At 43.5% G+C, this 26,796-nt stretch overlaps 1 protein-coding gene across 1 annotated transcript in view; it reads left to right on the forward strand.

Annotated features, from left to right (window-relative positions):
* Nucleotides 1-26,796, forward strand: part of GPR156 (G protein-coupled receptor 156) — a 58,380-nt gene that overhangs the window by 1,008 nt on the left and 30,576 nt on the right. The window contains exons 2-7 of the mRNA XM_063128420.1: nucleotides 4,419-4,556; nucleotides 9,462-9,595; nucleotides 11,025-11,160; nucleotides 12,716-12,826; nucleotides 17,957-18,082; nucleotides 23,117-23,212. Of these exons, the coding sequence (XP_062984490.1) occupies nucleotides 4,419-4,556; nucleotides 9,462-9,595; nucleotides 11,025-11,160; nucleotides 12,716-12,826; nucleotides 17,957-18,082; nucleotides 23,117-23,212 (741 nt within the window). The remainder of the gene's footprint in view (nucleotides 1-4,418; nucleotides 4,557-9,461; nucleotides 9,596-11,024; nucleotides 11,161-12,715; nucleotides 12,827-17,956; nucleotides 18,083-23,116; nucleotides 23,213-26,796) is intronic.

Genomic DNA, 26,796 nt, shown 5'->3' on the forward strand with positions numbered 1-26,796 from the left:
TCTCTCACTGTCTATGGTTTTGGAACCACTGTGCCCGCCTTGCTGGGTCGGTCTGCATTTTTGGCTGCCTTTGAACAATTGAAAATCGAGACAATGTTGGGCTCACTGACTTGTGTGCTCATCATCACTGACTGCTGCTGAATGCATCTGTGTGGCTGCCTGTGCATAGCACTTGCACAGTTGTGCAATATTACGTTTCCGCTTTGCTTAGTAGTTACAGCCACATTATGTGTGTATTACTGACTGGTTCAGTCTGTAACTTACAGTCCTTCACTGCTACTTGGTGTCTGAATGGTAAGACCCTGAGGCTGTGTTAGCCAACCTTTACAACACAAAAGAACACTGAAGGGGAGATTTGCATGTGAATAGCTAGTGTGTGATCATCTTGAATACTGGAATACACACCTGCTTCTCAAATGGATTGGCTGCTTGACTGCTTTGCCTTCAGAAATCATATTTTAATTTCACAGTGGACTGCATTGCAGACATTCCACTGCACTTCTGTGGCGGTAATAATTTGGAATATACGTGCACCTGCAGTCCATCTGTCTGTAAGTTCCTCAACTGTCCAGTTTTTCCCATGGAAGATGAGAAAATTATATTTACACTTTGCTTATCATTTCCCATCATATTCCTATTATTACTTATGACTGGCTGTGCTTACACAGTTCAGAAAATCAACTCTGAAGGAAGGAAGGAAGGAAGGAAGGAAGGAAGGAAGGAAGGGATACTCTTCCTGCTAAGCTCCTATAGTATTAAGGGGATGCCAAAGCATCTCTGTGCCCACCTGTGAGCCAGCGTTGTGGTGTAGCTGGATGCTGTGGGTCTCACCCACGGATCTGTTACTTACTCGTACAACACGATAGCACCTCGTTGCCTGCCTCCTCTGCCTGCCTGCTTGCCCAACTGTCCAATTTTTCTCATGAAAAAATGAGAAAGTTAAAGCAGCACTTTGCTTATCATTTCCCATCATCGTCGTATTATTATTTGTGACTGGCTGTGCTTAGAGTTCACCCTCTTCTGGAGGAAGGGATCATACTCCTCTTCCTACTGTGCTGTTAAGGGGATGCAAAATGAATTGGGCATGTTTAGCCTGGAGTAGAGAAGATTGAGGGGAGACATGATAGCACTCTTCAAATACTTAAAAGGTTGTCACACAGAGGAGGGCCAGGATCTCTTCTCGATCCTCCCAGAGAGCAGGACACGGAATAACGGGCTCAAGTTAAAGGAAGCCAGATTCCGGCTGGACATCAGGAAAAACTTCCTGACTGTTAGAGCAGTGCGACGGTGGAATCAGTTACCGAGGGAGGTTGTGGGCTCTCCCACATTAGAGGCATTCAAGAGGCAGCTGGACAACCATCTGTCAGGGATGCTTTAGTGTGGATTCCTGCATTGAGCAGGGGGTTGGACTAGAAGGCCTTGTAGGCACCTTCCAACTCTGCTATTCTATGATTCTATGATTCTATGAAAAGCAGCATCTCTCACTGTCTATGGTTTTGGAGCCACTGTGCCCGCCTTGCTCTGTCGGTTTGCATTTTTGGCTGCATGATTGAAAATCGAGACAATCTTGGGCTCACTGACTTGTGTGCTCATCATCACTGACTGCGTCTTTGTGGCTGGCTGTGCACAGCACTTGCACAGTTGTGCAATATTACATTTCTGCTTTGCTTAGTAGTTACAGCCACATTATGTGTGTATTACTGACTGGTCTAGTCCCTAACTTACAGTACCTCACTGTTAACTGGTGACTGAATGGGAAGACCATGAGGCTATTTTAGGCTAACTTTACAACACAAAAGAACACTGAAGGGGAGATTTGCACTTGAATGGATGGTGTGTGATCTTCTTGAATACAAACCTTCTCTCTTTGCTAAGAGAGGCTGCTTCAACTGTTCCTTTGAAAAATTATATTTTTAAGAGTTGATTGCAGGAGAACCACTGCACATATGTATCTGAAAATTTTCAGATGGATAACACCAGGGCATCTGTACATTCCCCAAATTTCATGTGAGTCTCTTGAAAAATGAGATAGTTATAGCACTTTGGATTGCCTGAAAAATCAAAATTTTAAAAAATCATTGAGAGCAAACTGCTGCACAGATCTGTCTGAAAATTTCAACACATGACAAACATGATGCCATCTCTAAGGTCACCAAGTTTCATGATTCTATCTTTAAAAATAAAAAAGCTATATGCATTTATAAATCACAATGAAAGACTATGGGGAAAATCATCCGAATCTCAAATCGGAGGTCCAAATCTTGCTTTGGATCTAGATCGGAGGCAGATCAGGGGTGGTCCAGATCAATCCAAGGTGAATTGGGCCCAGTTCAGAAGGTCTAAATCGGGGTCTGAACCGAATCAGGGGGTCTCTGCACAGCCCTACTTCAGACCACTTTCAAAATTCATGCCTCCTGCTCCAGTTGATCTGGCAATACAAGTCTTTGAAAGATTAGTGCTACAACACCTTGAGAGGACAGAAAAAACAGCAGCACGTCTGTGGCATAACATCAGTCATGAGGAAAGGAAGATTCTGCTGAACTTATCTCAAGACTCCTCCATAGTCATAAAAGAAGTGGACAAGGTGGGGGGTCATAGTGATTCAAGACAGCACGGATTATAAACAAGAAATCCTTTGACAGCTAACAGACACTGTGTTGTATCGGGTATGTAATAGTGATCTCACTAATGTTATTGCAAAAGAGATTAAGAACATCCTGAATGATTTTAATGGTCAGCTTAAGATACATAACAGAAAGTGAATATGGCTTTCTGTATAATAATAACCCTAGAATTCCAGTGTCTTACACTTTGCCAAAAATTCACAAGGGAGTTTCTCCCCCTCTGGGCAGACCCATAGTATCAGGTTGTAACTCTGTGCTGGAACTGATCTCACGGTATGTTGATCACCTTTTGAAACCGTTTCCACCTTCTATACCATCCTATGTGTATGATTCCTCTGATTTCATAAACAAAATAAGATCCATTGATATAGAAGAGGGTGACATTCTGATTAGAATGGATATAAGATCCCTATACACCAATATACCTCAGGAAGGTGCCCTAACGGTCATACAGCATACATTGGACCAAAGAACAGGAAAACACACACACACGCACCCACTGACTTCCTTCTCTCCCTTGCTGAAATAGCCCTGTGCCAGAATTATTTCCAGTTTAACAACAGATTTTACTGGAAAACCAAAGGAATGGCCATGGGATGCTTAATGGCCCCAGAGGTGGCCAATTGGTATATGGCAGAATATGAAAAGGAACTTTTCTCATCAGAGGGGAAATACATAAGACTTATTCTGATATGGCTAAAGTATATTGATGATGTATTTACCATTTGGCGGGGGAACGGGGAGGAATTACAATGATTCATAGCATACATAAATGCAAGGAATAAAGATATCAAATTTGATACCTAGTACAACACCCTGGAAATTCATTTCTTAAATCTAAAGGTGAAAAAAGAGGGAATCCTTGTGCTGTAATCATACAAGGCCTCAAAAAAGCAGAGACAAAAACACAGGCAGAGCTTCTGACAAAAAAGAACACGGCACCGTCAGCAAGTATCATCTGCAACTTAACATATGACTATATAACTAACCACCTACAAATAAGCCTAAGGAGGCACTGGCACATAGTACAACATATTCCTGGGTGCCAGGATAAACCAATGGTCTCTTTTAATAGCTTCGGCTATTGGGCGGTATAAAAATGTAATAAATAAATAAATAAATTTAAAAGTAACAGGAATATAGTGGACTTACTGATCAGGAGTGAATTTAAAGAACACCACAGAAGCACACCCAGCATTTTACCTGGTGCCACCATGCCAAAAGGTCACCATCATGTGGACACTGCTGCTATTGCAAACTCACCACCAAAATCACAGAATTTACAAACCCTTCTGATCAGCAGAAATATTTTCTGAAACACTTCACCACATGCAATAATACTTTTGTAAGGTCGCATGAGATGTATACAGATTGGCATTGTTAAAGTTGAGTTTGTGGGGCAAAGTCAACACACTTAAGATGAACCTTATACCTCAAATTCTTTAAGTTATACGTGGGATTTCTTATATCTGGCAGAGAGCTTTGGTTATTGGGTGCTACCACCACCATCACGAGTAGCATTGTGCTGGTATAGCATAGAACTAGTATAGCGTCATAGCAAAGAGTTCCAAACCAAGTTTTAGTGGGACTTATGCTCATGTAAGCATGATTGTCTGATCATTAAGTCATTGATACCATTGCTTTTGTAACTGTTTTGCTTATGAGCCTCACTAACCCATATCAGGACACCTCAAGATAGATGAATTATTTCAAATAAGTCTTATTGACACTAGCTCTATCTGTTTCAGCATTTGGATCAACTTGCCATCTATAACAGCGTAACATTCTGCCCATACAATGTGGCTGAATGAAGGATTACAATGTGCTGCAAAGGCTGGATTCAATTACTCCAACCTGTGTGACAACAGCTTTCATTGCAAAAGCCAGGAACAACAGCAGAAGACCCTACACGATATCTGTGCTATAACAACTGTGGGTAAATATAATGGGGTTATAACTTTAAATATAATGGTCTTTATGTAAAATGTTATTTGCAGAAATGAAGGGGTTCTTATACATGACAGGATGGAGGGCCTCACAATCTGTTTATCTGAAAACAGCTGTGTGTGTATATGTGTGTGTGTGGGATCAGCTGAGTTGGATGCCGCCTCTGGAACTGCAGCCCTAAGGGATTCCTTCTGTCGCTGGATATGCAACTTTCACCTCCCTCCTCCCACTTTCAGGCAATCTCTGTTCTTGAAATAGTGGATAGTGCACTGTATACAATGTACCACATTTTACCAGCATTCAAGCAGGTATAAAAACTGAATTGTTGGGCCAATGTGTATTATTCGATTTCATTGTGTAAAATATGTCTGGATAAGAGCAAGAGTATGAATGAGAATAACCAGACTGAAATGGGGCAAGAGGAAGTGTGTCATTGACAAGTGGCATTGGCCATTGTTGGGTGGTGAACCTACCAGTCCTCTCCCACCTGAAAAAGAGAGGTTTGAGACAGAGTTACTGTGACAAAATCACAGTTCTTGCTATGTTGAAACTATATTAATGTTTATATGTGTTTGGTGTGTTATCTTGACTGACAGCAGATGCTACCACCTACCCTCACAAGCCTCAATGAACTACAGAATGGGACAATGGGGATTCACATGATTAATTTTTCATACATTCACCCGAAAATACCCTGCACATTAAAAAAAAAAGTAAAGTGTTGTGGAGGGCAGACCAGAACCATTTCCCCTAACAATTAGATTTCTATGTGCAGGGAGTATTGAATCATGGGACATAGACTCTAGAATGGCCCAGCTCAGGCATATCTCAAAGGCCAGCATCTCTTCTTGATCATCCCAGAGTGCAGAACATGGAATGATGGGCTGAAGTTACAGGAACCCAGATTCCAGCTGGACATCAGGAAAAACTTCCTGACTATTAGAGCAGTATGACAATGGAGCCAGTTACCTAGGGAGGTTGTGGGCTCTCCCACACTAGAGGCATTCAAGAGGCAGCTGGACAACCAACTGTCGGGGATGCTTTAGGGTGGATTCCTGCATTGAGCAGGGGGTTGGACTCGATGGCCTTGTAGGCCACTTCCAACTCTGCTATTCTTTGATTCTATGATGGCACCCCACAGTTCAGCTGCCATGGGGCTGATGTATAGTCCCCTAATGCTATTCACTGGAACCGACCCCACAAGTACAAGTGGAGACACTGTAGAACAGTGCCTCCAACTCCAAACTCACAGAGATGGTTCAGAAGGGTACCGTGGTCTCAAAAGCCACTGAGCGATGAAGGAGTAGTAACAGGGTCCCGCCCCATCCCTCTCCTGAAGAACATCATCTATGAGGTTGACCAAGGCTGATTCCGTCCCAAAGACGCAAAAATTATGCTGCCAACTTTCAATGATTTTGCATGCCTATTCAGCAATATCACTAGAGACACAGGTGGAATAGATGGCACAGAGCACCTTTGATCCACTTAGGCCGATATACTTACTACATCTGTATCTGGACAGTGATAGCCTAGCTACAGTTATCTATGTTCTGGTAATCTCTTGTCTGGGTTACTGAAATGTGCTATATGAATGCCCACACTAGAGGCCTTCAAGAGGCAGCTGGTCAGGAATGCTTTAAGGTGGTTTCCTGCACTGAGCAAGGAGTTGGACCTGATGGCCTTATAGGCCTCTTCCAACTCTACTATTCTATGATTCTAGGTGGAGCTTAAAAATGATTCGGAAATTTCATCTTGTCCAAAATAATGTAGTGCAGTGAGATTGTTAATGGGAACTAGTCAATATGAACATATGCTTTGTGATCTGTACTGGCTGCCAGTCCATATCTGGGCCCGGTTCAAAATGCTGGTATTAACTTTCAAAGCCCTAAATGGCTTGGGGTGCCCCTGCCAAATGAGGTGAGCCAAAAGGTCACTAATGGTCTTTTCAGTTTTGAAACCCCAGTTGTAGAATGCACTCTCCAGAGAAGCTTGTCTAGCACCTACACTGTGGCGTTTCAGTGCTAGGTAAAGACCTTATTATCTCAGGCATTTTAATACATTCATTTTTGTTGTTTTAAAATTGGTTATTGTGTTTTAAAATCTTTACACTGCTGCTGGCTTTTACTTTGATTTTATACTGTAGTTAATTACTTATATAATGGTTTTAATTGTTGTGGGGTGGTATAGAAATGTAAACAAACAAACAAACAAACATGGAATTTAGTAAATGGGGAGAGCCATGTTGTGGCCCCTAGACAGCTTCTGGTAGGCAGAGTAGAATCATAGAATCATAAAATAGCAGAGTTGGAAGGGGCCTACAAGGCCATGGAGTCCAACCCCCTGCTCAATGCTTGAAGTCCAGGATCCGATAGCTTGAAGCTATCGGATCCTGATATAGCTCTTCAAGCTATAGCTTGAAGATAGCTTGAAGTCCAGGATCCGAGGTCAGTGATGGGCAAAAAAGCCCATCTAGCTGAAATGCAGAGCAGGAGCAGCAGCAGCAGCAGAGGCAACAACTGGATATTCGTAAGCCTCTACGTTTGGAAGCTTGTGAGTATCCAGGGTGGACCCATAGGGTTGCACCCAAAATATATCAAACAATTAAATGGCTAATGGACAAGGAAGGATAGGGCTAGATCCAGTCACTCTTTTTCGTTCTGTTGTATTTCAGCCCCTCCCCATTTCTCCTGCCATGTCTATATTTGTGGGAGAAAATACTCAAGTGAAAATCATGAACTGTGTTAGAATTGTGAAAGACTTTGAGTAGCCACACTTGGCATTCTGCTGCAACCTACCTGCACTGCAAATGAGCGTGATATGCAGGGCTGCCTTGCGCCCAACACCAAGAGCTACAGACACAAGCTGGAACTCCGACAAGCAAAAACCTCAGGCCCGGCACTCACCCTCCTCTCTCACAGGGCTAGTTTAGTTTCACTTTCCAGAAAAGTTAGCTTGTCATTACATCCAAAACAGAAATTCTAGTTTTTAAAAAACTGTGGTCAGTTTCAAAACAATAAACCCTACATTGTTGTGATGGTTTGTTTAAACTAATTAGAGTTTATTTAAAACCAAAATCTCTGGTTCAAATGTAACGACAAACCAGCTTTTTTGGGAAGTGAAACTAAACCGGCCAGAAGCCCTCCTGGCTGTGAGGGAGAAGGAAGCACACAAATCCAAAGCTTTACTTCCAGCTTGTGCAGAGTGCTGAGTCTTGGGTTAGTGTAACATGCAAACTCTCCCATACCAATACAAACTCAAAATTGTAAGAAGAGGCTTTAAAGCCTGCTTTTTTACGATAGGACTGTTTTATTCATTTTAGATGGCTTTATGTAGTATTTAGAATGAGGAGCAAGTGTAAGTACTTCATAAACCCTGATCGTTGTTTTATACACATATTTCTATTATATTCTGTCTTTTTCTAAAGAATTTATTGAAGTAATTGATCTGATTGTTTTCAGCCTGTGCTCAAAATGGGCTATTTGCAGGTGCAAAAAAATTGGAAAGCATTCAGTGCAAACCCACAACAAGGAGCAACCACATCTCTGGATGCTGGCCTTGGGGGGGGAAATATTTATTTCCCAGCATCCTGAGACACAATCTCTCCTTCTTGCAGGTCAGCCAGTTTTGATAGCATGCTCACACAATTGGTTCATCATGAACATATGTTAAGACTGAATTGAAATGAAGCAGGTTTTCCATAAGTGCAAAGGTTATGTGAAGAACAGCAAATACCCCAGGAATGAGGAGTCTGCCAGTTCTTGCTTTGGCGGCAGGCACCGTGTGTCTTCCTCTGCAGCCACTGCTGTAGCAAGAACCAGTTGACAGATCCTTTCCACTGACAGGGGCCACTGCAGAAGCAAGAAGGAGGTGGGGGACTGTCTCTCTCCCCCCTCTGCCCCTACCCATGGAATGGTGGTGCCCCAATAAGGTAAGGGGGAACCAGCACCACCATTTGGTGGGATGGAAAGGGGGGGGGAAGAGAGCAGTAGCCAACCCTGCCCTTATAGCCTACTCCATGGATGACTTATTAGCATGTTGCCAAGCGCAACATGCAAATAGTCATCCGATGAGTGGACTGTAAGGGCAGGGTTGGCTATTGTGTCATCCAACCGCACCCAATAATTGGGTTCGGATGATGTGATAACTACCGGTGGGTTAAATAGTCAATGATTGGTTATTGTGTCACCTGTTGGGACTTTTTTACACCATAGTTGGTTATTCAGCTGAAATAACCAATGCAAATAACTATCGCTGTGCAGAATTGATCATTTGAACAACCATTGTTTATTGTGTTGTGTGTTGACTATTTTGTCACACACAATTGGTTATTTTTGGCAACTACAGAGTACCCTGGCAAGAGTGACCAAAATGGCAGCTGCTGCTCTTGTTCAGCCAGCAGAACTCACAATGGCTGATGGGATACCAGCGGGAGGATTGAGGGGGAAGAGAGGATGGGGGATGTGTCAATCAAATACATCATTGACTAATAGTCAACTTGACACTGACTTTAATCCACACCATGGTTGATTATAATCATGTCGTGTGGGGAGTACCCCCTCAATAATTAACCATGGAGTTGACTATTAACCCACCATTGACTATTATGTTGTCCAAATGCAGTAACTTCCCAGTTGTTGAATGTTCATAGTGCAAATAAGGAGAAACACTCCGTGCAGAACAACATAGACAGGTTCCTCCTAATATGAAACATAGTCATTGCTCCTTGCCTAGCTCTTACATATGAATGGCTATGAGAGATATCATCTATTGCTGTTTTTAGGCAAATGGCCAGTAAGCTCTCAGGCGGCGACTTCTTGAGAAGTAGGGCCTTTCTTATCTCCCGCTTCTCCAAAGGGATACTTATTGTCTCCAATCTTTGTCTTTCTTCAGACATTCTCGGATAGCCGTTGTAAGAGCTCTTCCTTGTCAGCTGCACTCTTGGGGACAGTGTGGGTCTTTCTTACCAGTGGAGTTCTGCTGAGTTTCTTCTTTCTCATATTCACAATTCACTTCAGAAAGAATAGGTAAGGCCAGGAGCATATTGTGTTGATGTTTTTAACTACCTGGATAAACTTGTAAAGGAATTGTTAAAAAACAAAAACTCCCTGTGGCTATCACATACAGGATGGGAACATCAACTGGAAATGTAACTGTGAAGGAAGAGTGCAGTGGTTGTGACCAGGTGAATCCCAACCTGCCACCCACTTTTAGCCAGCAAACAATGAACTGAGCACCAAGAGTTACCTTGAAGTAAACACATCAGCTTTGAAGTTTTAAAGCCATTTATAAAAGGGAAGGAAAGTAAGGAAGGTAAAATGAATAAAATGAGGTTAAAAGAAATAAAAAGGGATAAAAGTAGCACTATAATAAAACCAAGAGCCTTTGCTAAGTACACCCAAGCAAAATAACAAAGTCTAACTGGCCTAGTCTATACATTACCACTTATAGGGTCTCCCTTCCAGTCTGATAGGCATGGCAGTCCAGCCTCCATGCAGTGAGGCTGCCCAGGAGACAAAAGCCATCACCAAACCACCCTCCTCCTCCTCCTCCTCCTCCTCCTCCCCAGGCCCTAGCTACATCAGCAGATCAGTCTCCACCAATCACAGGATGAGCTACTCCTCCCAGTTCGCCACCCTGGTGGGAAACGACATTACTTCCCCACCAGACCAAGATATAATCACTCTTCCAAGTGGGCAGGGCAGCTGCGGCCCTTGAGTCTCAAGCCTTTGTTCTAACAGTTTGAGATAATATGCTGCCAGGTGGTGCCTATATACATGTTAGCTAACTCTGAGCGGATGGCAGCTTTTTTAGGGATCCCCAGTCACAACAGAATGTTAGGCTATAAGGAGGTTCGACCTGGGGTGCTGGAAAACATAGTTTTGAATTCCACTTGCTGTAACTGCTCATGCTGCATTGCTGTGAGAGACGAGGGCAGGTCTACTGCCTCAATTGCCCCGCTCCTTGCTGACATTCCGCCAGCAAATCCACCATGTCTCCCACCTCTTCCTTCTCAACCATGTTAATGAAACACAAAATGGCTGTGGTGGGCAGGTGGCTTCAGCATATTAACATGGAAGACTTTTGCCTTACAAGAAGAGCCAGGGAAACCCAACAAATAGCTTACTTGAAATATTGGAATATTGGAAAGAAAGGAGGCCTCCAAGATGCTGCTTCAGGGAGGGTGATCTGCATTGGAGAACGGGCATAGGGAGAAAAGGGCCAACACCTTGTCCCAGAGCACCAGGCCCTTACACTTTGAAGCAGTCCAGGATATTCCAGTCACATTTTCTTAGGCCCTTGCTTTTACAAAGAGAGAGGGGGGTAGGACCATTGAACCAGGGCAATCCCAGAGTATGGCAAGAAACAAAATCTTATGTCATGGGTTGAAGGATGGGGCAAGCCTAACTCCTGTTCAATAATTCCTCCCTCCACATTCTCTTTTGGGTGCTGGAGAATTGTGAAGATGTCCAGTCCCAACCTGAATGTGGTGACACTGCTGGGGAGTGGATTGACTTACTGTAGCATTTTCCTGTTTGGAATTGAAAAACAGAATTCATTGACCAGATCATCCATGGAAATGCTTGTTCAGGTGGGTGAAAGCAAACTGAGAAGGAAAGACATGTGGCTTACTGTGTATTATATTGCTAGTTCCAGAGGGGCACATAGACACTTTCTGTGTGTGCACACAGATTTTTTTCTCCAATTGTTTTAATTTCAAAAGGAACCCCTCCAGGGCTTCCAAAGTCCTTTTTTAACTCCCTAAAGTATAAAATTATGGGGCATGGTTTGAAGGCACATGATGCAGCTACCTTGCAGACACTAAGGGCCTTGCTAGATGGAGGTTTAGCCCGGTGCTCGCCCCGGGCTCGCCCCTGTGCATCCAGATGATGCACAGGGGAACCCGGGGTTAGGCAGGGGTGAAACCACCCTGGACGCGGGGTAAGTGAAACCCCATTTAGCCTGGTTTTTCCTGTGGTCTCAGGCTCAGCCCGAGACTGCAAGCATGTAGCCTGTTCTGCTGCTGTTCCCAGCTACCGCACTTACACATGAGTAGCCACAAACAGCGGCGGACGGACCGCAGCACTCCCGCCACTGCCGATGTCCCCCCAGCCTGGGGGACATCAGTGGTGGCCATCACAGGCCGGGGGACATCGGTGGCAGCGGGAATCAGTGGCCGGTGACATGGGGGGGCACGATCAGTGGCCGGTGACATGGGGGGGGTGGAAATCGGCGGCTGGCAACATAGAATCATAGAATAGCAGAGTTGGAAGGGGCCTACAAGGCCATCGAGTCCAACCCTCTGCTCAATGCAGGAATCCACCCTAAAGCATCCCTGACAGATGGCTCTCCAGCTGCCTCTTGAATATCTCTAGGGTGGGAGAGCCCACAACCTCCCTAGGTAACTGATTCCATTGTTGTACTGCTCTAACAGTCAGGAAGTTTTTCCTGATGTTCAGCCGGAATCTGGCTTCCTTTAACTTGAGCCCGTTATTCCATGTCCTGCAAGTATTGGTGGCTGGTGACATGGGTGTGGGGGGGGAATCGGCGGCCAGGGGGGAATGGGAGATTGCAGGGGAGATTCGCAGCCAGGGTGGGGAACTTGGGGGCAGGGCCCCCCGGGAAAACCTTTAAAAAAAAACAACCTTACCTTTACGGTGGTGCGCTCCTGTGCACACGGCCCCTTTAACAAAAAAAAATGGCTGATGCGACGGGGCTTCGTCACGTCTGACGTGTAGATAGGCGCAATGGCCCGTGCTAATTGTAGTGCGGCCCGCTGCGCCTAAAGCACCAATTTTCAGGTAGGTCTAGCAAGGCCCTATGTATTTTGGGATCTGCTCAGTGTCTGGGTGGGAAACGGCCTGGGAATCCCACGTACTTCATGTTCTATCAAGAAGAAGAGGCAGGCAACAGCTCTGTGTGTTTGGGTGAATTTTAATCAGGGAAATGATCCAGGGGAAGGGATGAACCTTCCCAGCACTGTGGTCCTGATGTGATTAGCATTCTGCATCAGTCATTGCTATTATTTTTTAATTCACCTGAGTTCCTGATTACAGGTCTCCTATAGCCTGTCTATTGGCCTTTAGGCTTATGGATCTCTCTCTCTCTTCCCTCCCTCCCTCCCCACTCCAAACACCCCCCTACAGGCAAGAATCTGTTTGTTGTGTATTGGAGTCACCCTGACTTTGGGCCCCATCCTAGGAAAAAGCTGGCGGTTGCATAAAGTGTTCATTCAGCAGGTTCCAGATAAGAGAGTGGTAAGTTTTCATAACATGCTATCATCTCTTGGACGGGAAATAAGACTGTGCACAAGTTCTTAGAATAAAACTAAACACGATTGAATCCAGATTTTTCTTCAAATTTCATAATTCCCCCCCTCCCCCGGATTTCTTACCCCAAATCCTGACAAATCTGGGTTTTTCCTGTCATATGGTTACCCTACGATTGAAGATGTTACTAGGTTTGATGGGCTCCTAGTGTCTTCATGTTGGCCACTTCCCCTGGTGGGCCTCCCACAACGGTGGGTCCCTCCCACAAAAAGTGCTGGGCTTAGCAGATGGTGGGGGACCCCACAGTGTCAGAACAGCAGCAGTGCTGACAGGAATGCCAGGTTCACTGGGGAAACCTTCATTTAAGTTGTGGGGAAATTAAAATGGCTGCTAGACCACCAGTGAATCTAGTCAGTTGGGCATTTTTAGCATAGCTTCCAGGCAGCCCAGCAGAAGCATGGCAACAGCATGCTAGTTGCCCTAACAGGAGCACTGAGTTACAAAGTATGCTAGTTCATTCATTCAATAATGTGCTACCCCTAATTCTATTCTCAGCCTCTTTGTTTCCAAAAACCCTGCTAGGTTATCTGTCCTCTCTGCAAGCCCTATTCCCCATCATACTGGCCCTCCCCCATCAGATGAATCTTCATGCAATCAGAAGCCCCAATAAGGCAGGGTCCACAATCGCATAGAGAGTTCTACTTGACCCTTGACCCGCATGGCTCATTACATCAAATAAGGAGGGGATCTCTGGCTGGGTCCAGGAGATTGTAAATGCCTCCCTGGGAAAGGGAGTGGTGCCGGCCTCTTTAAAAGAGGCGATAATCAGACCACTCCTGAAGAAGCCTAACCAGGACCCAGAGGATGTTAACAATTACGGGCCGGTGGCTAATATCCCCTTCCTGGGCAAGGTGCTTGAGTGGGTGGTTGCAGGACAACTCCAGGCACTCTTGAATGAAACGGATTATCTAGTTCCATTCAATTGGTCTTCAGGCCTGGTTTTGGAATGGAAACTGCCTTGGTTGCCCAGTGGGATGACCTTTTCCGAGAGACGGACAGGGGGACTGCGACCCTGTTGATTCTCTTGGACCTCTCAGCGGCTTTCAATACCATCGACCATGCTATCCTTCTGGATAGGTTTCTGGGCTGGGAGTTGGAGGTACTGTGTTGCAGTGGTTCCGCTCCTACTTGGATGGCCGATTCCAGAAGGTGGTGGTGGTGGGATTATTGCTCTGTGCCAGGCCATGGGGTTCCACAGGGCTCTATTTTATCCCCTATTCTGTTTAACATTTACATGAAACCGCTGGGAGAGTTTATCTGGAGATGTGGGTTGAGGTGTCATCAATATGCGGATGACACCCAGCTCTACCTTTCCTTTTCATTTATTTATTTATTTATTCATTCATTTATTTATTATATTTTTATACCACCCAATAGTCGAAGCTCTCTGGGCAGTTCATTAAACCCAGGTGAGGCAGTGGCTGTTCTGAATCAGTGCCTGAGCTCAGTAATGGATTGGATGGGGGCCAATAAACTGAGACTCAATCCAGACGAAATGGAGGTACTGTTAGCGGGTGGTTCACCTGTCCGGCGAGGTGATGTTTGCCCTGTTTTGGAGGGGGTTGCACTCCCCGTAAAGGATCGGGTTCATAGTTTGGGGGTGCTCTTGGATCCAGAACTGTCACTTAAGGCACAGGTGAACTCAGTGGCAAAGAGCACCTTTTATCAGCTTAGGCTGATATACCAATTGCGCCCTTATTTTGGACAGAGATAGCCTAGCTACAGTTATCCATGCTCTCATAACTTCCCATTTGGATTACTGCCATGTGTTATATGTGGGGCTGCCTTTGAAAATGGTCCAGAAACTTCAACTGGTACAAAACAAGGAAACACGTTTATTAACAGGGACTGGCCAACATCACGCCACTCCTTTTCCAACTTCACTGGCTGCCAGTCAAAGGTCCGGGCTTGATTCAAAGCACTGGTATTAACATTTAAAGCCCTAAGTAGTTTGGGGCCAGGCTATCTGAAAGAATGCCTCCTCCCGTATGTACCTGCCTGGACCCTAAGGTCATCCTCAGGGGTCCTTCTCTGCGAGCCCCTGCCAAAGGAAGTGAGGCAGGTGGCTACCAGGAGGAGGGCCTTCTCTGCTGTGGCACCCCAGCTGTGGAATGAGCTCCCTAAGGAGGGTTCGCCTGGCATCTACACTATATTCTTTTAGATGCCAGGTGAAGACCTTTTTATTCTCTCAGCATTTTAACAGTCTATAAATTCAATTTTAACTTTGCTGTTTTAAATATATATTTCTGCACTGCTGCTGATTTTATCCTGGTTGTGCTTTTATATTTATTTTCTATCATGTTTTTATTTTGGCTGTGCACGGACCCTCACCCCCCGATCCGCAACTTCCAGATCAGGTCCGCTCCGCCCCGCGTCGATCCACCTATGGTCCGCTCCACTCTGTAGCGGGGCTCCTGACCCACTTTTTGGGAGCGAATAGTGGGCTTGTGTGCACTTTCTATGAAAAAGAGGGACTGTTGATTCGGGGTGTGGTGAGGCAAGGACGTCCCCAAGTGTCCAGCCCACTCTTAAAATCTTGGGGAATCACCTTGGCAAATGTTAATTTTAAGTGCTTTTTGCACTTGGCAGGTGTGCTAAGGTGGGTAAAAGGACTTCATATTCCTGACTTCGCAAGGAGAAGTAAAGGGTGGACCTGACCCACAAAGTGGTGTGGTGTGCATGTTTCTATGAAAAACAGGTGATGTGGACTCAGGGAGTGTTGCACTACAAGGAAGACCCCTGAGAGGGTCTGGTCTTGGGGATCCCCTTGTAAAGTTGGTAAAAACAAAAAATCTTCGTGGTGCTAGAGCTGCCACAGACATCATGTTCCTGTTTAATTCCCCCAGCTTGCACTACTCCTTCATGATGTTTTCACTACTTTCCCCATTCTGTCAATGTCTTGGTCAGTTTAATCCCCACTCTCATTGGCTGTTTTCCCCCTTTAAAAAATTCTTCATGGTGCTATAGTGCTGTTCCCCTATAGAGCTATTGTGAAAGAGTGACCAAAAAAATTAAAGGGACAAAAAGCTACTGACCAAAAATGGGTAGCAATTGGAACTGGGGTGGGGGAACAGGATGGGCAGACAAGATGGGTTCTGTCATGCAGGATCCGTGGATCCTGGGTGGAGGACCGAGATAGAAGCTGTGACAAGCCCAATCATCTGTTGCGGAACCATCCACAGTGCGTAGCTTGTCCTCCACGATGGGCTAGCATGTCATGTGAACATGGCCATTGTGTGTGTCGTGCAGTGGCTGAAAACCTTCCCTGATAACCTACACCATAAAACTACCTGTTGCTTGTAACTATGTACCAGTGTGTAACTATGTAACATAGTTTGTAACTATGTACCAGTGTGATGGCTGTGCTAATCTCTGTGCTAACCCACTAAGATTAAAACAGAGGTTAGTAACATTAAAGTGCATTCAGCACTTGTCTTCAGTCCTGTTTATACAGACACACAACAGATTTATACATTCAGGAGCATAGATAAAGGAAACAAGAGGATTGGTGCCCAGCATTGGGAGTGTGGTTGGGAGCCATTGGGAGCCGTGGGTTGTTTATTGAATCACAGGTTAGTGTGTTGGCTTGCTAACTATGCAGTGTGGCTTATTAATCAGCCTGAACAACATAACCATGGTTTCTCAAGGTGGCTAGTTTGAGGAAAAATAAGCCACACTGCATAGTTAATATAAGCCACCCAGCAGAAAATGGCCTGAGTTCAGACAACACACTAACTCATAGTTCAACGAACAAGCCACAGTTCAAAAATGACCCGCACAAAACCACTGAGTTATGTGAACCCAGTTAGTATGAGAACCCGAACTTTGCTATTCTTTTTTGTGTGATAGGAAAAGGATGTGCAAGGATCATGTCTCTAAACATCACACTGAATATATATATATATATATATATATATATATATATATATATATCCACACTGTAGTTGTGCTCATTAAGATGGTGGTGAGAATCTAGCCCTATTCACTTTGCTCACTTGTAAGCTCTATACTCACAATCCACTACCTCAGTGACCCTTCCTCACTGTTTTTCTTGTCTTCTTCTTGCAGTTTACATGGATTTCTAAAAATGATTTTGTATTCATTTGCATTTAGTATATACTCCAGTGATTGAATTTATTATTTTATGCTGAAATTACTAATATGGTATTATGGCACAATCCTATCGCGATTCCTGTCAGCCACCAAACTAGTGTGGTTGTCTCTGTGCTGTGGGAATGGGAGCATGGTTTCCTGGCTCCAAGGAATGCCCCTCCTCGGATGCTGTCTGGCAGGGATAGGATTGCTCCCTCATCACGTTGTTGTTGTTGTTGATGATGATGATGATAATGATGATGTTTCCATTTCTATGCTGCCTTTCACGAACTAACCAAGGTAGTTTACAAAAATTTAGTAAACAAAAATGAAAAACAAATATAAGCATACTAAAATGCTAAAAACATTCATACAAACCAAATTTTAAAAGCCAAATTAAGATAGCTTTTTACTAATGTGCTGCTTTTAATAATGTATTAGTTTTAATTAGTTATACGATGTTTGCATTTGTGTTTTACCCCACCTTGATCCAGAGGGAGAGGCGGGTAACAAATAAAATTATTATTATTATTATTATTATTATTATTATTATTATTATTATTACTATTAAATTGAAAAGACCCTCTTCCTAAATGCAGAGAGAGTGGAGACCAGTCATGATTCCAGAGGGGGTTTGGGAGCAGCAAGGGAGGAAGCCATCCTATATTAATATTAAAACATTTAAATGAATAGTTTGGCTAAATTTTAAAAGTTGTATGGTTTTTAATGATTAATTACAAAAAAGATAATAATTTTAATACTTCATGGTATGATTTTGTCTTAACTCTTTTTGGGTTTTGACAAATGAAAGAAACATCAGCTGGTACTAATTTCTCGATATGATCTCTAGACTTGCTTCACTGTAGGATTGAGGAAAAAACTCCTTGGTGTGTTTATGAAAGATGAGCTGCAATCTTGCCATATTATGAAGTGAGCATGTTGAGTATTTATTTATTTTTTTTGCAGATTATCAAAGATTTCCAGCTGCTCCTGACGGTGTCAATATTAGTTCTGGCTGACATCCTCCTGCTCTTGGTATGGATCTTCTTGGACCCAGTCCAGTGTCTCCAGTACATTAATGCAGAATTGAAGGTAAAGTGAGGGGGAGACGCAGATTGGAGGGTTGGAAATTAAATACTAAATGTGTATTATACATGTTGATATCATTAGCAGTAAGCTGCACTCACCTGACGTTTCACAAATGAAAACAAGGACACAGCAGCGTGGAGGCAAGTGATACAGGGACAGGAGCCTTAGCTAGACCTAAGGATTATCCCAGGCAAATGGAGGGGTCGTCCCTGCCTGCTCCCGGGATCCCCTTTGTGTCATTTGGATTCACAGGGATGATCCCAGCAACGAGTGGGGTACCACAGGGCTCAGTCCTGGGCCCAGTGCTCTTCAACATTTTTATTAATGATTTGGACGAGGAGGTGCAGGGAATGCTTATACAATTTGCAGATGACACAAAATTGGGTGGGATAGCTAATACCCTGGAAGACAGAAACAAACTTCAAAGTGATCTTGATAGGCTGGAGTGCTGGGCTGAAAACAACAGAATGAAATTTAATAGGGATAAATGCCAAGTTCTACATTTAGGAAATAGAAACCAAAGGCACAGTTACAAGATGGGGGATACTTGGCTCAGCAATATTACAAACGAGAAGGATCTTGGAATTGTTGTAGATTGCAAGCTGAATATGAGCCAACAGTGCAATATTGCTGCAAGAAAGGCCAGTGCTATTTTGGGCTGCATTAATAGAAGTATAGCTTCCAAATTACGTGAGGTACTGGTTCCTCTCTATTCGGCCCTAGTTAGGCCTCATCTAGAGTATTGCATCCAGTTCTGGGCTCCCCAATTCAAGAAGGACGCAGACAAGCTGGAGCGTGTTCAGAGGAGGGCAACCAGGATGATCAGGGGTCTGGAAACAAAGCCCTATGAAGAGAGACTGAAAGAACTGGGCCTGTTTAGCCTGGAGAAGAGAAGATGGAGGGGAGACATGATAGCACTCTTCAAATACTTAAAAGGTTGTCACACAGAGGAGGGCCAGGATCTCTTCTCGATCCTCCCAGAGAGCAGGACACGGAATAACGGGCTCAAGTTAAAGGAAGCCAGATTCCAGCTGGACATCAGGAAAAACTTCCTGACTGTTAGAGCAGTACGACAATGGAATCAGTTACCTAGGGAGGTTGTGGGCTCTCCCACACTAGAGGCCTTCAAGAGGCAGCTGGACTACCATCTGTCAGGGATGCTTTAGGGTGGATTCCTGCATTGAGCAGGGGGTTGGCCTCTATGGCCTTGTAGGCCTCTTCCAACTCTGCTATTCTATGATTCTATGATCCCAGGATGTAGGCCTGGTCTAGCCATGGTTGTCTTACTATGGTTTTAATTTTTGTGAACCGCCCAGAGAGCTTCGGCTATGGGCGGTATAGAAATGTAATAAATAAATAAATAAATAAATTTGTAAGTTAGAAAGTAGGGCCAACACAATTCAGAAGTAAAGGCATGTCTACACCAGCCCTATATCCCAGGATCGTCCCGGGATCATTCCCGTGCATCCAGATGCCACACAGGGTATCCCGAGAGCAGGCAGGGATGACCTCTCCATTTTCCTGGGATAACCCTTAGGTATAGAAAGGGCCTAAACAGTAACTAATGCAGATAATTCCAAAGACAACAGGTGAGCAGAGAATTCTTAAGGAGAAACTTCAACAAGCATTGTTACAGTACCTGAAAGCTCTTACACGTTTAAGGTTTGAACAAATGGATACTATGATGAAATGGGGGAGATTCCACGGCATACCAGTGGAAGACAGGTTATGTGTTTGTGGAGAGCCAGTTCCAGAGGGCATAGCACACTATGTGTTTGATTGCCCCTTATATATAGATATAAGGAAAAGTTATTTGGAGCCTTTTTTAAAGAAAGAGAAATACTGGGGTGCTAAGGAAAAACTGAAGTATTTATTACATTCAACCAATCCATATGTGATACAAAGGGTTGCACTATTTGCAGTGAAAGCTAATAGATGTAGAGCAAAGTTTTTAGATTCTATTGGTATGTGTTGTTATAAAGATTCAGAGACATAAATGAAATGTCATTGAGAAGCAATTAAAGGTTTCTGTATGTCCGCTGTGCTCCCATCTTACTATCCTTTCAGTAATGCATGTAACATCTTTGATAGCTCTGTAATTTTTAACCATATGTAATTTTTATCATATGTAGTATAGGAAAAGGTCAAGTCTGTATGTGTTGCAATGACCTGTGGATTGAGCAATAAACATATTGTTGTTGTTGTTACAGTACTGCTGCGATTTTACAGCTGAGTCAGAAATATAAAAACAAGGTGAATTAGTGCATTATTAAACCTGAGCACTAGTTGGGGATTACTGAGCCTGAAAAGAAAGTGATTGAAGTGACAATGATAGTGATTGTGGCACAGAAAACTCTCTGATAGTGGATTTCTTATTTATTGTAAGTTCCTAGTTTTTGTGAACTACTCAGAGAGCTTCAGCTATTGGGCAGTATAGAAATGCAATAAATAAATAATAGTCACAGAATTAAAGCCAAATCAGAGACATGACATTTCAATTTTTACCTTAAGCACAATAAGAGGCAATGACCCTGTTAGGACGACACACTAAACCACAGTGTTTAAGCATTTTGAGCTAAACATTATGGCTTAGCGTGCCATGTGAACCTTTCTTAGGTGGCTACATAACCATGGTTTAAACATGCTCACTAACTATTTCCTGCAAGCACACTCTGCTAAGAAGAGCAAAACTCGCTCCAAAAAGCTAATGCGAAACATGAAATGGCAGCCGCAGTGAGCGTATCAATTACCAGTCCAGAGCATCCATAGAGCCCGCTGGCTAGAGTGGCCCTGCCTAATTAGGCAAGCTCTATGCCTTAACCCCTTAACTTCAGCCCCTTATGCACAGACACGTGTCAGACAACACTTTTAGCCATGGTTAGTGCCACTAACCATGTTGCACAACCACACTAACCATGTGAGCCTAACCACAATGTGGCTAACGGTTAGGGAAAATGTGTGTCAGATGGCACTGTTAACCACAGTTAAGCATTCCGTTAACCATTTTGTAGTTAAGCAGCATGGTTTAGCATGTCATCTGAACGGGGCCATTATGTAGTGCAAAAGCAGGAAAAGAAACACTCTTCATGTAATGCTTGGATCTCAATTCTGCAATGAAACCAAACTCAATAGATGCAGGGGATTAATGGGCTCATGTAGAAAAGCAGTGTCTTTTCTGTATCAGAGGGGTTGTGTGTAATCAAAAAGGCAGCTGAATGAAGGGTGACAGCAAAAATGACAGGGGGAATGAGGTGGGTAAGCAGTAACAAACACAAAATTAAGAAGAGGAGGAAGAGGCAAAAATCAAACATCTTGGTGCTCACTGCAGCTATCAGGATTGCTGACTGAGCCTTGACACAAAGCAATTAGGTCCAGCCAAGACACAAAGTGTGAAAGGGAAGGAGGCTCAGCAGGGGAGTTTCCAATCTTTGGGAGCCACGCAACACCTTCGCCCCCAGCAAAACGCACCACACCAAAACCAACCAACGAGATAGCAAAGATCCCCCCCAGGATGCTCCCTCGTACTCCCAAGGTAATGTTTTTCTTTTTTTCCTGGGTAGCTGAGCATGCTTCAAAACAAAGCCCCCCCACCATTTTTATTTTTTCAGAATGCTTTTGGGGCTCAATTGGGGTTCAGAGGGATTCTTGGAAATAAAAATGCTGTGATGCTGGGGGTTGGCACTTCATTCTGCAGCATGTTTATTTATTTATTTGTTTGTTTTATTACATTTACATACAGCCCCATAGCTGAAGCTCTCTGGGCAGTTGGCCTCCCTGTTTGTTATTTTTTTATAAATAAAAAATCAAATATCCGGAGCAGCTGGGAGCCTGTTGTGCACCATGGGAGGTGTGTGCAAGCCCACTGGTACTTGATTTTGAAATGCTGGCATGGTGACATGCTTTCCTCCTGCATCTTATTGGTTCATTGATGGCCCTGCTCAGAGGACACTTTAAACCATGGCTTTAACCACAGCAAATAAGGCTTTTTCACCATGGTTAAAGCCATGGTTTAAGGTGTCCTCTGAAAAGGACTGATGTGAGCTAGATTTACAAAGCAGCTGCAGGAGGAACATACTTAAATTAGGGTGACCATATTTTGGAAACCAAAAAGGAGGACAATATGGCCGCCCCAAGGGGGCATGCTCACCAACATGCCCAGCCCTCAAAGGGGCGTGCCCACCCAAAATTAGGCCTACCAAAATACAAGCACACCAACATCCAAAAAGCAGTCATACATAAAACATGTTCAATAGGGAATTGCTGAATCAGTAAAAGACACCATCACTTGGCAAAGTCCATCATGTTCACCTATGAACATGATGAACCAGACTCTCCCTGGTTGCTGCAGTGACATCATCCCCACTGGATGGATGCGGGGGCGGTCCTTAAGCTGCGTGTCGTGGAAGCGTGCGGTTTAAGGACCGTCCCCCACTTCCATCTGGGGCTCTCCCTGGTCGCTGCAGTGACGTCATTGCAGCAACCAGGGAGAGCCCTGCTGGATGGAAGCGGAGGCTATCACACCCACCCAGCTTAATCCTAGAGCAGCACCAGCTCTGGGAGGGCTGCTCCAGGGTGCATGCATCCTAGAGCAGCTCCCGGAAGTCTGAGAACGCGTGCGCTGTGGAGCCCCCGCCCCAGCATCACTGTAGGCTTCAGCTGAGCAGGCGCCATCATGCCTGCCCAGCTGAATCCTAGAGCGGCTCTGGGAGGGCTGCTCCAGGGTGCACGCGTTCCCATAAGTCCGAGAACGTGTGCCCCACCCCCTTTTTGCCCGGACAAAATGAGAAAAATGGGGATTTCCGCCAGGACCATGTTTGGGGCCGCCATTTCTGGTCATGTCCGGGCAAAACCGGATGTATGGTCACCCAACTTAAATGGAGACAGGGTCCATTCTGGTGGCTGAGGAAGTTTAAAACAGCCTCACCCACCCCCACACAGCTCTTCCCAAGAGAAAAAATATATTCAACGTTGTTGAATATTGGGCATTTTGCACACAAGGGCAGAAGACTTCAGTTGTGTGTTTTACTTCTCCTGTAGGTGACTGAGAATGGCTTGACTTTCACAGTGAACCGAGGATACTACTGTTCTTCTCTGTACTCGGATCTTTGGCTTATTCTCTTTGTGGGATTTAAGGTATGTACTTCATTCCAATATTTAATTGATGACAAGGAGGCTCCCAAGATCATTCTCACATGAAAGAACTTTAAGATTTTGCCTTGCTTAGCTTAGGATGCTTCTCACTCCACATTCTGTATAGAGGTACATATATATCAGAGATAATCATATAGTCATGCATGCACCTTGCTCAATTGCCAGTGGTGCACCCTCCTTTCAATCATCACTTTTCTCAGCAAATCCACAGGGTGCCAACCTGCTTGAAGGAGGCAGCAGTAAGACCCACATTGAAAAATCCCTCTTTGAATCCCACTAGGGTGACCATATTTTGGAAACCAAAAAGGAGGACAACAGGGCCACCCCTAAGGGGGGTGCCCACCAACATGTTTAACCCCAATGGGGCATGCCCACCAACATGTCCAGCCCCCAAAGGGGCATGCTCACAAGCATGTCCAGCCCCCAAGGGGGTGTGCCCACCCAAACATGGCCTTGGTCACAGGTCTGATTTCACAGCACATTATTAAGACAAATCTGTTCTACATAACATCTTATTGTTAAATTCATTGGAATAAAGAACAAGTGAGACACTCAATGTATCTGAAATTAACTTCACTTATTCTTACTTTTGCAGCTTTTGCTGTAATTTGAAGCTTTTGCTATACTCTGGGTGATACAGTCTCCCTTTCCCTAAAATATCTTTTCTGACTGCAAATCCTTCACTGGATCACCATAGTCTCACCTTCCCTACACTCTTTCCCCATCACCTTTCTCAAATCCATACTCACACATTCAGCATTCTGCTACCACTGAACAAATGAAACAGTTGACAAGTACAGAAAAATCTAGTACAATAAGAATTCTGATATGTCCCTGAAATAATCCAGTTCTGTCAATGAGCAGATGATGGAAGGAAAGATGCCCTGCAATTTATTTATTTGTTTTAAAATGGCACTCAAGGCCAAAACACAGATAGAATGGATGTCATGAAATTGATGCTTCCCCAGCCTGCTAGGCCACCCAGTCCAGCCCTCTGCCAAATGCAGGACATCTAGAGCTACAGCAGATGTCTGCCCAGCCTTGAAGACCTCCAGCAAGGGAGAGCCCACTATGCCCACCACCCCCATAATTGGTTGCATTGTTGACTATCAAGACTATCCCTGGAATGCTCAACTGAAATCGACCTTCCTATAACTTAAGCCTGATAGATCTTCTGGAGCAGCAGATAAAAGTTTTGTCTTCTTCTGTGTAATAACCTTTCAGGCATTTGAAGAGTGCTACCATATCCCTCCTCCCTCACTCTTCTCTTCTTGAGCTAAACATACTCTGTTCCTTCAACCTTTCCTCATAGGATATGTTCACCATACTACTGAACATCTTTGTTGTCCTGCTCTGAACTCTTTCCAATTTGTCTATATTTTTCTTAAAGTGTGACATCCAGAACTGTGATACGAAGAATAATGTGGAAGCATTATTTATTCTGACTTGGAAATAATGGATCTATTAATGCAACATAAAATCACATTAGCCTTTTTTGCACTTGTATCACACTGCTGACTCTCATTCAGTTTATGATGGACTGCAAATCCAAGATCCTTTTCACATATTTTCTAATGCACATTAATTTTCTAGCAAAATCAGACAATTAGAGGGATCTCAATGGCTTACCCCTCCCAATATATCATTATTAGTTGCTGTTACTCTGTCATATTGGCTGAATGCATTTTAGTTCAAATGAACAGTAAAGCTGTTGCACAAATATGTATTAGAGAATAAAACTTTTGAAAAGCAAATTGCCAGTGTTTCAAGGAAATCCATTGTAGTAGTGATGGGAGACTTTAATTAACCCAATATCTGTTGGGAGACAAATTCTGCCAAAAGTGGCCCTTCCAAGGAATTCCTGTCATGTGTTGCTGATAACTTTTTCCAGAGGCAAAAGGGTGAAAACGGAGATATGGTTTATTAAAAATAATTACCAATGCATTTTGAACCCAAGGTAATCTGGAAATATAAGACAAAAGGTCATCATTGTCATTCACTTCTTAAAATTAATTTTCAAAATACTTAGACAAACAAAAACATACAAACAAACAATTCATTGTTGACTACTGGCAGAAGGTAGTACATTTAGCATATTTTATCAATTTCTTTACAGGTTTAGTTAGGAGTAGAATCTATTATTAATTGAAGATTGTGTAATTCTTCATAGTGGTACATTATAATTACTCTCTCTTCCATAGTTTCAAAAAGGGCTGTGACAAGTTCTGCTGCATATGCCCTTGACTTGTAAATAATATAAAGTCGTGCCATATACTGTAAAAATCAGGAGTCTTAGCTTTGCCCTGAGCTATTTTGAGTTAGTGTGTCAACATTTCTGCCATAGCTATTTGCCACAGTTCCATATACCAAAATTTGAAAGTTAACAATTTCTCAGTTTTCCAATTTCTGGCAATTACTCTTCGAGCAGCCATCAACATGAATACTACTAATCCTTTAGACTTTACATTTACATTTTCTTCCTTCCAAATTGTTAGTAATGCTAATGCCGGTTTAATATTTATAATTTGATGTGTGATCTTTTCCATTTCTGTGAATATCATATTCCCAAACTGTAACACTCTAGGACAGGACCACCACATATGAAAATATGAACCTTGCTGATTACATTTTCTCCAGCATTGTCATTCACAATAATTCATTCAATATACATTTTGTCTTTGTAAATATTATATATATATATATCCCTGAGGAAGGACTTTAGGGTCCGAAATGCATCAGTATTTTTAATAAACCACAACTCCATTTTCACCCATTTTTTGGCTTCCTTCTTGAGGTTCCTTCCTTTTTCAGCTTTGATAACTTTCTTCTACAGAAAGTGGAGGAAGGAACTAGAGGATCGGCTATCCTTGACTTGATTCTGACCAATAGGGATGACTTAGTGGATAAAGTGGCAGCTATGGGAACTCTGGGGGAAAGTGACCACATTGTACTTGAGTTCCTGATTTTAAAGGAAAAAAAGCTGAGTGTAGCCATACACATACTCTGGATTTCAGGAAAGCCAATTTTAATAAACTAAGAACTATGGTAAGTTAGCTCCTATGGCAAGTGCCCCTAATGAGAAAAGTAGTCCAAGTTGGGTGGGAGTTTTTTAAAAAGGAAATTTTAAAGGCACAATTACAAACAATTCTAACAAGGAAAAAAAGATAGCAGACAACAGAAGAAACCAATGTGGCTCCACAAAAAGCTTAGAGATGGCCTGGAAAAAAGGACAATTATAGGAGGTGGAAGGAAGGCCAGGCTACAAAAGAAGAGTACAGTCAGGTAGCGCAGAAGTGCAGGAATGGCATCAGGAAGGCTAATGCTGAGAATGAGCTGAGACTAGCAATAAAAAAGCTTTCTTCAGGTATGTGCATAGTAAAAGACAGAGGAAAGAAATGGTGGTTCAACTGCTTAATGGGTATGGTAAATTGATAACAGATGACAAAGAAAAGGCTGAAGTGCTCAATTTCTACTTTGGCTCAGTCTTCTCCTAAAAGTGAAGTACAAGCAGAAGGGGAAAGATTGCAATTTGAGATTGATAAACAAATGGGCAAGGAACACCTAAT

This window comes from Elgaria multicarinata, chromosome 6 (genome assembly GCF_023053635.1).
Source record: "Elgaria multicarinata webbii isolate HBS135686 ecotype San Diego chromosome 6, rElgMul1.1.pri, whole genome shotgun sequence".
Classification (NCBI taxonomy): Eukaryota; Metazoa; Chordata; class Lepidosauria; order Squamata; family Anguidae; genus Elgaria; species Elgaria multicarinata.